Source organism: Odontesthes bonariensis, chromosome 1, assembly GCF_027942865.1.
Source record: "Odontesthes bonariensis isolate fOdoBon6 chromosome 1, fOdoBon6.hap1, whole genome shotgun sequence".
NCBI lineage: Eukaryota > Metazoa > Chordata > Actinopteri > Atheriniformes > Atherinopsidae > Odontesthes > Odontesthes bonariensis.
Genome location: NC_134506.1, coordinates 44342596 through 44355074, shown reverse-complemented (window position 1 = coordinate 44355074; position 12479 = coordinate 44342596). Strand labels below are relative to the sequence as shown.

Here is a 12479-nt window from a genome sequence, read left to right as displayed (position 1 = left end):
CCGGCCTGAAGCTGATTTCTCTTAAGCTCTAAACTCTGTAAACTTTAGCAACATTTGAAACATTTTCAGGTGAGAAAGTAGTCGTTTAGATCCCCAACGTGTTGAAAACCTGACAAAATCCCGGCTGTTTACAATTTTGTTCCCACAAATTCGGCGCTACTAAAGCTAGCCGCAGTGAGCAACGCACTTCCTGTTATTTTCACAAAATAAAATACCCGTTGCCTTTTATCATAGGGAAAGCCATTACCATACAATTGGTGCTTTTGTTTTGAAAACAGGAAGTGAACCTACCCTCGTTGTAGCTAACTTGAAACTGCCGTTTTGACAGGAAATGACAATCGGCGACGTCACGTTACGTTGCATCTTGGGTAGTTTGAGTATGAGTAGTAACCTCATGATGCATACCCAACATTTAGGAGAATCTAGTATGCATCCGGGAACTTCTCGCATACTAACTCAAAAGGTTAGTATGAGTAGGAGAAGTATGCGGTTTGGAACACAGCCTGTGTTTTTAACTCACTGCTTCTGTGTTCAGTCTCAGTTTTTGTTCCATAAATAATGACACAGTGTGATGTGTTCACCTGAGGTTAGATTGAGCTGATTTTAGGTTTATTCTCTGATGTGTCCGGATCAGTAAAGCCTGGAGTTGGAAGAGGTTTCAGTTTCTGAGTCACAGAGCAGAAATGAACTGGAAACACACATATTAACATTTATTCACTGCAGTGAGAGCGTCAGATTATTCAGGCGACTGGGCACATGATGCATCCCTGCCATTCTGGCTCAAGAAAAGGGAAACTGATACAGATCTGTGCGATTTATTAAGAATGCGGACAGATTTCAGCAGTCATCCTGACTCCAACTACCTGTGTTTTCTGGATGATGCAGAGCGCACAAAGCTGAAGCCAAACCGGTTAAAAATGAGACCTTAACAATGAGGAGAGCTGTCCTGGAATCAGATTTTACCTCCACTACCCTGAGTAACACATGCCCACTCACCCAGGAGCACTGGAGAAATGTTCACACCCCACTCAGAGAAAAGGAGCGAGGAAGAGGAAGTGTGATGAGCCCATTTTCAAGTGTGATCCTCAGGAGAACACGTTGCTCACGTTTTCTCAGCACGTTTGAGAAAAGCCTGACCGCAGCGCGAGGTTTGAGACGTGTTGATTAGAAGGTTCACGTTTCCACCCGGTGTCCCGTCAGAAATCAGAGAAACGGCAGCTGATGTAAATCCGATGTCTCTTCTAAAACAAATTAGGGCTGGGCAACGATTAAAATGTTTAATCTAATTAATCGCATGATTTCCCTGATTAATCACGATTAATCGCATTTGTACTCAAAATCCAAAAATGAATCCAAAAGTAGCGTATAGCTTTTAGCATTTAGCTTTATTTTAAATGTGCTGCCATATGAATGAAAGTGCCATAACATTTGTAGTGCAAACACACTTTTAACATCAGCATCTTTCTGTAGTTTTTATGTAGAAGCCTCGCTCCACTGTCTGTTTCCTTGAATGACTTGCTGCTATCAGTTGTGTGTTTTGCCTTTAAGTGATATTTTAGACTGGAACTACTACGCTGAGAAGACAATTCAACTTGGCAGTGTTTACAGATGACTTTGGTTCTGTCGACTCCGCCGTCTGGAAGAACTTTAAAATGAAAATGGCCGAGTAAAAGTTCCGTACCCTTCTCCATGTTTGGTGGATCCGCCGATTACTTTCTTTTCCTGTTCCACAGCAGACAGCAGCAGACTTTTACAAAATAAAAGCCTGTGAGCAACAGACTTTTACAAAATAAAAGCCTGTGAGCAACAGACTTTTACAGAATAAAAGCCTGTGAGCAGCAGACTTTTACAAAATAAAAGCCAGTGAGCAACAGACTTTTACAAAATAAAAGCCTGTGAGTAACAGACTTTTACAAAAATAAAATAAATAATAAAATAGGGGCGGTCGGTGGCGTAGTGGGTTGAGCAGGCGCCCCATGTACAGAGGCTATAGTCCTCGCTGCAGCTGGCCCCGGTTCGAGTCCCGCATCGGACGGCCCTGTGCTGCGTGTCGTTCCCCCTCTCTCTGCCCCCTGCTTCCTGTCTCTCTGAACTTTCCTTTCCATTAAAGGCACAAAAGCCCCAAAAAATCTTTAAAAAAAAAGAAAAAAAAAAACCTGAGTTAATGCGCGATAAAATATTTATCGCCGTTAAATAAATAACGAGTTATCTCTCCCAGCCCTAAAACAAACGCTTTTAGGTAAAAAAAGAGCGGGGAAAACGCTGCCGTTTCAGGCTGGGACTCGGGGATCGTAAAGTTTGATCACCTTCATTTTAACATCATTATGTTGTGTGAAAAACATTTTTAAGTCCATAACTCGGGATGAATGAGGGAGTTAAATAGAAATGCTCATATTTTATACTTCAGTTTGTTAGTTTGAGTTGATGTCTGCAGCAGATCGGGCGTTCTGTCCAACATTAAACATGAAAATGTTTCTGACGCTCCGTCTCTTCCCTCAGATGGTCGCTCCCTCCTCCTGGCGCCCTGTCTGGCCGACACGCCGGCCGCTCAGGTCTTAGAGCGAGCCGTCCTGGAGTCGCGGGTCCGAGAGGTGGAGGAGGAGAACCGGCAGATCCGGCTGCAGCTCAGCCAGTCGCAGGGCGCCGCCGCCCAGCAGCCGGAGGGAAACTACGGCAACCAGCAGTGGGGAGCGTCGGCGGACACGGTGTCGGAGGACGGCGACAACACGGCGGAGGAGAAGAACAACCACACGGACTGTCCCCGCTCGCCAACCGTCCAGAAGTGCGAGGTCAGGACACCCAGCTGACATATTCCCATCTGACCACAGAAACGCTCAGAGCGGCGTGCTGACGCACACGGGGAAAAACCCAAAGGCGTCCACATCAGAACAACTTCTGATCACGTCCGAAACTAAGGCTGTGTTCGAAACCGCATACTACATACTACAAACTACATACTACATACTGTATACTACAAACCACATACTGCATACTGTATACTACATACTGCATACTATATACTACATACTGCATACTACAAACTACAAACCACATACTGCATACTGTATACTACATACTATATACTACATACTGCATACTACATACTACATACTGTATACTACAAATCACATACTACATACTGTATACTACATACTGCATATTACATACTACAAACCACATACTGCATACTACATATTACATACTACAAACCACATACTGCATACTACATACTGCATACTACATACCACATACTGCATACTGTATACTACATACCACATACTGCATACTGTATACTACAAACCACATACTGCATACTGTATACTACATACTGCATACTACAAACCACATACTGCATACTCATCGATCAGACAGTATGCAGAGCGTTTACCCACAATGCATTTCGCTCCTGCCCGAACTGAAATCATCCGGCCTGAAGCTGATTTCTCTTAAGCGCTAAACTCTGTAAACTTTAGCAACATTTGAAACATTTTCAGGCGAGAAAGTAGTCGTTTAGATCCCCAACGTGTTGAAAACCTGACAAAATACCGGCTATTTACAATTTTGTTCCCACGAATTTGGCGCTACTAAAGCTAGCCGCAGTGAGCAACGCACTTCCTGTTATTTTCACAAAATAAAATACCTGTTGCCTTTTATCATAGGGAAAGCCATTACCATACAATTGATGCTTTTGTTTTGAAAACAGGAAGTGAACCTACCCTCGTTGTAGCTAGCTTGAAACTGCCGTTTTGACAGGAAATGACGATCGGTGACGTCACGTTACGTTGCATCTTGGGTAGTTTGAGTATGAGTAGTAACCTCATGATGCATACCCAACATTTCGGAGAATCTAGTATGCATCTGGGAAAAAAGTCAGTAGGAGTAGTAGGTAGGAGTAGTAGGAGTAGTAGGAGAAGTATGCGGTTTCGAACACAGCCCATAAGATAAACGAGCTTCATTTTTCCCTCCTGTAAACATGCCACCGAAGCTCAGCGAATCACAGCCGAGCACCTGCACGATGAGGGGGGGTGAGGTGGCCCAAACTGTTTAAGTTTTAAAAAACTTTTTTAAAAAAGCAGGTGAAGCGTAGCGGAGGCGGGCGGAGGCCCAGATGGCCGTCGGGTGGCGGGTTGGAAGCGGGGGGCGGGCGGGGCCTCCGGAGGGTAGAGGTGCCGACAGCTGGGTCTCTCAGTGAAACTCAGAGCTTCTTCTTCTTCTGTGTCCGCAGCTGATCCATGTAGCGTGCGTTTGTGCCGGTCACAACGCCAGCAGAGACGTGGTCACGCTGGTGAAGTCGGTCCTCTTTCACAGGTGAGTCTGTTCTCCGTCTCTGGAGTTTAGCTTTTCATGACCGAAATAAGCCGAGACCAACGGAAGCACGCCGGGAAACGCGACTTTTAGGCGAAAATAACTCCGTTTTGGAGTCACATGAAAGGTTTTTCTTCCTTTTACAGAAGGTTAAAGGACTGAAGGTATTTTTACTGCACTGGACGCAAAGATAACCTGAACATGAACTGGATAAATTATTTTTTTATTTGTAACTGGTCCTTTTTCTCAATGAGGCTCAAAGTCTCAAAGAAAAAAAACAGCTTTAAAAGCAACTGATTTAAAAAGAAGAAGAAGCTGTTTTCCATACTTAAAGGCCCGGTTATGATGCAGGACATATTGTCAAAGACGCGCATCTATTTTAAACCTGGACCTTATTTCTGGCATAAAATACATTCATCTACTCAACGATAACAGTTTGGTAAGTCGGCATCCTTCGGAAGATATTTAGATCACTGGAGATGGACGTATATCCATATAACAGAGAGAACAGGGCAGAGACAATACAGCCTCTGAATAAGGCATTATCTGTCTTTATTTCACCAATACTTTAAGACCAATGAATGAATGAGCGCATACTGTTGCACTGTTAGCTCAGAGCTGCCGTGTTGTTGTTATCGACGCGCCGCTACAGCACAGCTCATTCACTCTGTGCTCTGTGACAGTCGGCTAACTTCACACGGAGTTTGCTGCTGCTAGTTTTGTGAAATATGGTTATATTTGCTTATATTTATCAGATTTTGACGACGTGGACGATGGCATGGGATACTTTGGCATGGCATGGGATACTTTGGCATGGCATGGGATACTTTGGCATGGCATGGGATACTTTGGCATGGCATGGGATACTTTGGCTTGGCATGGGATTTGTTCTAGTGGCCACTAGAGCAAATTAAGTGTAATACTTCTCTTTTATTGGGGTTTATTTCTGCCCCATCAGTACTGATGTCACTTCTCTAACTGCAGGCGTGCACTTGCATGCTAAAGAATTTACTGATTTTTCAGGCTGAAAGCTGGTCGATAACAGCAGAAATTCAGTGTTGGCTCTTTTGTTTGAACTTTTATTGTAGAAAACAGTCTAAACAAAAAGCCGGTAGAGCGTTAGGTCAGTAACGGGCAGATTTGTGCGTGTTAATGAGGCCAATGAGGACGCTGACCGCCTCCACATACCCGAAAGGCTGAACTGACGACCACATGAGCAGGTTTTTGTGAAACTTTTCACTTTAATATCTATTCTTCTCTCCATTTTTAGGAGGAATCCTCTCCACTTTCATTTCATCACCGACACGGTGGCCAATCGCATCCTGAGCTCCCTGTTCCAGTCCTGGATGGTCCCATCTGTGCAAGTCAGCTTCTATGATGCAGATGAACTGAAGGTAAGCAAAAGGCTTCACCCCAAACACCTTTGCGCCGTCCTGTTTCCTGATCACCTTCCCGGCATCAGAGAGGGAGATCCATCAGTGTGACACTGAAACAGGAGATCAGCTACATCTCTGATCTTACTTTGGGATGAGCTGTAGGGTCAAGCTTCAGTTTAATCTCCATTTTCAAATTCCATAAGGGATAACCTGTAGTTCAGCTCAACAGAGAGATGAAATAAAATCTTTACAAATGGATTTTCACTGCAGTAGAATCCTAACCCTAACCCTACAATACATTATACATTTCAGTACCTTTTTTATCATTATATGTCAGGTCATTGTCACTGTCAAGACATCAAATTTAAGCTAGAGCACAATTTGTAAAAGTTGGCTTTAGTTATGAGTGTGAGCCGGCATGATATGTGTTCGCCCTGTGGTGGATCCACGAACTGAAGATCACCAGTACCAGTTTCATTGAATGTTGGAAATAAATTACGAATTAATTAATTTAATAACCTTGTAAAGCTTGAGATCAGTCATGAGAGAATCCACAGCAGTTCGTGTTCACGGACAGCAGTTCGTGTTCACCGACAGCAGTTCGTGTTCACCGACAGCAGTTCGTGTTCACCGACAGCAGTTCGTGTTCACCGACAGCAGTTCGTGTTCACAGACAGCAGCAGGTCGTGTTCACCGACAGCAGGTCGTGTTCACAGACAGCAGGTCGTGTTCACCGACAGCAGCAGGTCGTGTTCACCGACAGCAGGTCGTGTTCACAGACAGCAGCAGGTCGTGTTCACCGACAGCAGGTCGTGTTCACCGACAGCAGGTCGTGTTCACCGACAGCAGTTCGTGTTCACAGACAGCAGGTCGTGTTCACCGACAGCAGTTCGTGTTCACCGACAGCAGTTCGTGTTCACAGACAGCAGCAGGTCGTGTTCACCGACAGCAGGTCGTGTTCACCGACAGCAGTTCGTGTTCACCGACAGCAGCAGGTCGTGTTCACCGACAGCAGCAGGTCGTGTTCACCGACAGCAGCAGGTCGTGTTCACAGACAGCAGTTCGTGTTCACAGACAGCAGTTCGTGTTCATAGACAGCAGTTCGTGTTCACCGACAGCAGGTCGTGTTCACAGACAGCAGTTCGTGTTCACAGACAGCAGTTTGTGTTCACAGACAGCAGTTCGTGTTCATAGACAGCAGTTCGTGTTCACAGACAGCAGTTCGTGTTCATAGACAGCAGCAGGTCGTGTTCACAGACAGCAGTTCGTGTTCACCGACAGCAGTTCGTGTTCATAGACAGCAGTTCGTGTTCATAGACAGCAGCAGGTCGTGTTCACAGACAGCAGTTCGTGTTCACCGACAGCAGTTCGTCTTCACAGACAGCAGTTCGTCTTCACAGACAGCAGTTCGTCTTCACGGACAGTTCGTGTTCACGGACAGTTCGAGTTCACGGACAGTTCGTGTTCACGGACAGTTCGTGTTCACGGACAGTTCGAGTTCACGGACAGTTCGAGTTCACGGACAGTTCGAGTTCACGGACAGTTCGAGTTCACGGACAGTTCGTGTTCACAGACAGTTCGTGTTCACGGACGGCAGGTGTCAAAAGAATGACCCTTTTAAAGCTGAATTATCAACATTTTTAATTATTGGAGCGTCTCTCTATCTCTATTTATCATATGCTGAGAAAACTGACCTCACGAGCTGATTATTGTCCGTTAGACTTACACATCCCATAATGCTCATTTTAACCGAGGATCATTCTCACCAATTTTGTTCAAGCTTACAATGATGATCAATAAAAATGATCAATTGATCAAGTGAAAAATCCATCAGGATGGAAAACGATCGATCACACATCCTCAGTGAAATCCATACTGTATGTTACATGCATAAACTTTGATGTCTTCCTTCTTCACCAACTTTCACATGATCAAACTGTTACTTTGTGGTTAATCACCTCAATTACCACAAGTATTGATAAATAGAAGTATTGACTCGTTACCTTCAGAGAGATTCATGAGATTCCTCCTGACGTTAAAGATCAGTTAGCAGTTATAACTAAGATCCGTCTCTTTAAAGTTTCGGTGTCATTTGACAGAAACCGCAGCTAATTGAGTCAAACAAGTCGAGCAACACTTAAGGAAGCGGCAAATCATTTCTTTCCACATCAAGTTGATGAATGTGCTCTCAGAGCGACGAGCGTGAATTAGTGTTTGTGTGTCTCTGCTTCCCATCATCACATTCTCCTCCCGCTCGGTCTTTGTGCTGAACAATGAGTCCTTTGTGCCGTCAGACGCTTCGACCTGCAGCCTCTCTTCACTTTCCATTAACTCGCATTAAAGTGGAGAAAAACAGCAGAGACTCTAAGCCGATTATGTTTGCAGATGATGCACTTATGCAGATCCAATTACTCTGAATCAAGAGAATTAATTAAAAGACACTGTTTGCAGGTTCAGAGTCTTTGCCAAATATGCTGAATGTGGCTTTGTGTTGACCCACGTTCAGAATCCTGCTCACTCATAATGAACAACTCAGTCCCAGCAGCGATGCTTCGCCTGATTTAAAAGGTTTCCTTTTAAACCGGCCAAACATTCAACCCACGTTTCTCTGATTCTCGTTTCAGTCCGAGGTGTCGTGGATACCCAACAAGCATTACTCAGGTATTTACGGCTTGATGAAGCTGACGCTAACCAAAGCTTTGCCCGCCGACCTGTCCAAGGTCATCGTCCTGGACACGGACATCACCTTCGCCACGGACATCGCTGAACTCTGGGGCATCTTTAGGAAGTTTACTGGTGAGAAGCTGCTGGTTTTTATCTGCTGTTACCTGAATTCTGTGTGTGTGCAAATCAGATCTGACTTTGTTAAACCAATGTCGACATTTCAAGACCACAAACAAAAACCACATGTGGGTTTATATAAGCAGAAGATGCAGAAGACATAAATCTGAGATGCTCAAACAAAGTGTGACTCATTTATTAATCTGACACAATAACTTTTACCAAGAGGGACAAAAACACTGGATGAGTTTGGAAAAAGGAAAAGTGGAAGAAGACTCATGAATCTGAATTTCATGAATCTTTAAACGAGTTAAGTGGCTGAACAAAGAACAAACACATTCCTCTGAAGATGCTCAGGTACACGAACTGGACTGAAGATGAGGGAAGAAGCAGAAAATGTCCAAAGAAAACCTCTGGCTGCTTTGGAGGGTTTCGCATCGTACTTAATGGTGTTTGAGTGAACACACACACCTGTGCAGAACCACCTGTAAGCATCCTTTGGGTCACAGCTCAACTCGCGTGTCTATCTGTTAAATGTGAAAAAACTGCAACTATTTCACTTTTTATGGATGGTGTTTCCGTTTCCAAACATGAGGGAAAACAGTTATTATTTTGGTTGGTTTAATGGTAACTCGTTTGACTGAGCTGCACCCAGCTGCAGCCTCCTGGCAGCTAGTTGGTAGCATTGTGGCATACCCAGTCACTTAAATGTTAATAGCTGGATTTGAACTTTTCATTACATAATATATATGAAGCTGTTCATACTGCGATGCTATACATGGCCTGAAGACTTTTGTCTGAACTCTACTTGAAAATGCAAAGAATATTTGGTCATTTTCTGAAGAAATCCAATTCCTGTGTTTCGAGCTTTAAGGCTCTCAGTGTTTAAGTGAAGTGTCTCAAATGAGCAGCACATGGCAGCTGAACATCAGTCAGAATAAATCCTAGACCAGAAGAAACTAACAGGACACCACCAAGTGTCACTGAATTAGCTTAGTTTTAGTCTCCACTACAGGTTCAGGGATCCCGGACGAGCCCCCAATTTATGCTACGACCTGGCTAATTGGGCAGCAACATAATAGGGGACTGAACACATGGGGTTAAGAAAAGTACTTGGTTTATTGTAAAAACCCAGTCAGCATTTACTCTGCAAGAGTGGTGAACCCTCTTCAAGCCACGGCAGGTATGCATCAGTCAGCTCAAACAAGGCTGGATGCTGAACGTCTGCGTCATCAGAAAGCTGCAACAAAGCCAGATGAATGTGGACCATTTAGCACACGTTCAGCTCAGCTTGCCGTATTTAACATGTTTGTCCTGCAGATGAATGATTCCTAACTGCTGCCGTGTTTGCAGATAAGCAGGTGATCGGTCTGGTGGAGAACCAGAGTGACTGGTACCTGGGCAACCTGTGGAAGAACCACAAACCGTGGCCCGCTCTGGGAAGAGGCTTCAACACAGGTAAACACAGATTTCTGACTTCAGCTTCCAGCGTTTCAAGCCGACTTTCGTATTAATTTTTTTTATTAATCTCCTCCTTTTTTTTTTGCAGGCGTCATTCTTCTCTACCTGGAACGGCTGCGACGAATCAGCTGGGAACAGATGTGGCGGCTGACGGCAGAAAGGGAGCTAATGAGCATGCTCAGTACCTCGCTCGCTGACCAGGTCGGGAACACCTCTAAATACTTCTTATGATACCTTTTGTCTCACACACACACAAGCGACAGCTGGCGCCAGAAAACGATAAAACACTTGGAGGCTTTTGTGGTTTTACCCCCACAGAGTCCACAGAGATCTGACTGGTTGTTTTGCTGACCAATCAGAGCAGACTACACTGCTCTCGCCATCTCTTTTTCACAATCAGCACAGTACCTGCTGTTTCACGAGCGCTCTAAATCATCATGTTAGTCTTTAGCGATGGGATTCAGCAATAAAACATTCATTATGTGTGCTGTCAGCGAGCGCAGATGATGTGCAAATGTAAACATTTATTAACTTTAGATGCAGACAGACGGAGGCTGCTAGGAACCCCAAGCAGCTCAATATAAAAGAGATTATAAAGAGGAGCTTCACACTGAAATGATCTGTAATGTACTGAGGTTTCATATAAACAGTTCAGTCAGAACACATAAACTGTATTTTTCTGACTGAGAATCTGAGCAAACATGACCCAACAGATCCATTCTGGAGATGCTCTGCTCCTCAAACACTTTGCTTTTGTTCGTGTTCAGTTCATTTAGAAATGTCTGATGGATTGAAATCATCTGAAATGTTCTGGATGAAGCCGACCTGTGCTGCTTCCTTATACTTCATTGCTGGTTCTGTTTGGACCAGCATGTATATGAAGGTATATTTAAAGTAGGGCTGGGCAACGATTAAAATGTTTAATCTAATTAATCACATGATTTCCCTGATTAATCACGATTAATCACATTTGTACGCAAAATCCAAAAATTTATTAAAAAGTAGTGTATAGCCTTTAGCATTTAGCTTTATTTTAAATGTGCTGCCATATGAATGAAAGTGCCATAACATTTGTTGTGCAAACACACTTTTAACATCAGCATCTTTCTGTAGTTTTTATGTAGAAGCCTCGCTCCACTGTCTGTTTCCTTGAATGACTTGCTGCTATCAGTTGTGTGTTTTGCCTTTAAGTGATATTTTAGACTGGAACTACTACGCTGAGAAGACAATTCAACTTGGCAGTAAATGCAGGAGTTATTTTTTTTAAATTTATTTTGAAATAAGTGCTTTTATGTTGAAACAAGTAAAAGAGGAAGTAGCGCCGGTTAGCTCCGTTAGCTTCACACCTGTAGCGGTGATGTTAGCTGCTAGTTTATCTTTATTTTATTACTCCATGCTTGGTGGTGTTTGCTGTAACTGTGTGAATGTGATGCATAATAATAAAACCTGCGTTAATGTGCGATAAAATATTTATCGGCGTTAAATAATTAACGCGTTAACGCGACAATAACGAGTTAACTCGCCCAGCCCTAATTTAAAGACATAATCCAGACGGGCAGAAAAAGAGCTCGATGGCACGATGAACTCTGAGTGTAGAGAAAGGTCGACAGAATAACCTGAATGCCAGCGCTTAAAGCAGAGAGGTTTCTTGTGTGTGTTGAATCTCTGTTGTCTGTGTGCAGGACATCTTCAACGCCTTCATAAAGCAGAACCCGGTCCTGGTGCACCAGCTGCCCTGTTTCTGGAACGTTCAGCTGTCTGATCACACTCGCTCAGAGCAGTGCTACACCGAGGTGTCCGACCTCAAGGTAACACACACACATATATATATATATATATACACATTATTTATTTATATATATATATATATATATATATATACACATACATATACATATACACACACACACACACGAAAACCTGGATGAATCCAAAATAATAAAAAACTAAAGGGTGCTTTTATTTTTATGGAGTTGGTGCAGTTCCAGTGCTGCTTTTTACTATCACAAACCATTACCTTGAATTGTCTCAGGGTAAAGTGAATTCAATAAAAGTTGTCTCTGTATTGGGTTGCCACACGCTGCCAAAAATTAGAATAAAGCACAGACCACAGGACACCACAAAGTGTCACTGAATTAGCTTAGTTTTAATCTCCACTACAGTTTCAAGGATCCCGGACAAGCCCCCAATTTAAGCTACGACCTGGCTAATTGGGCAGCAACATAATAGGGGACTGAACACATGGGGTTAAGAAAAGTCCTTGGTTTATTATTAAAACCCAACCATTTACTCAACAATACACTGCAAGAGTGGTGAACCCTCTTCAAGCCACACAAGGTATGCACACCTTTGAAGGTGTCCTTCCGGGTCCAACTACAACTATTAGAGCACTTAAGCCCATGCATCATCCAAAGACTCTTGCACTGCCACTGCAAATACTGTGACGATGCAGAGGGACGTAACAGGTGTTTCTATAAGTAAAGACAGATGGTAAGTGATGAACAATCTGTATTCATAGAACTCCACACAACAGGACCTTTGTATGAACATTGAAAT

General features: G+C 43.6%; 1 protein-coding gene across 3 annotated transcripts in view; it reads left to right on the top strand.

Annotated features, from left to right (window-relative positions):
- large2 (LARGE xylosyl- and glucuronyltransferase 2) overlaps positions 1-12479 on the top strand; it is a 163813-nt gene that overhangs the window by 129389 nt on the left and 21945 nt on the right. For all 3 annotated transcript variants that reach the window (XM_075467780.1, XM_075467789.1, XM_075467798.1), the window contains 7 exons: positions 2500-2789; positions 4226-4308; positions 5576-5699; positions 8306-8477; positions 9816-9920; positions 10012-10124; positions 11606-11731. In XM_075467780.1, the coding sequence (XP_075323895.1) occupies positions 2500-2789; positions 4226-4308; positions 5576-5699; positions 8306-8477; positions 9816-9920; positions 10012-10124; positions 11606-11731 (1013 nt within the window). The remainder of the gene's footprint in view (positions 1-2499; positions 2790-4225; positions 4309-5575; positions 5700-8305; positions 8478-9815; positions 9921-10011; positions 10125-11605; positions 11732-12479) is intronic.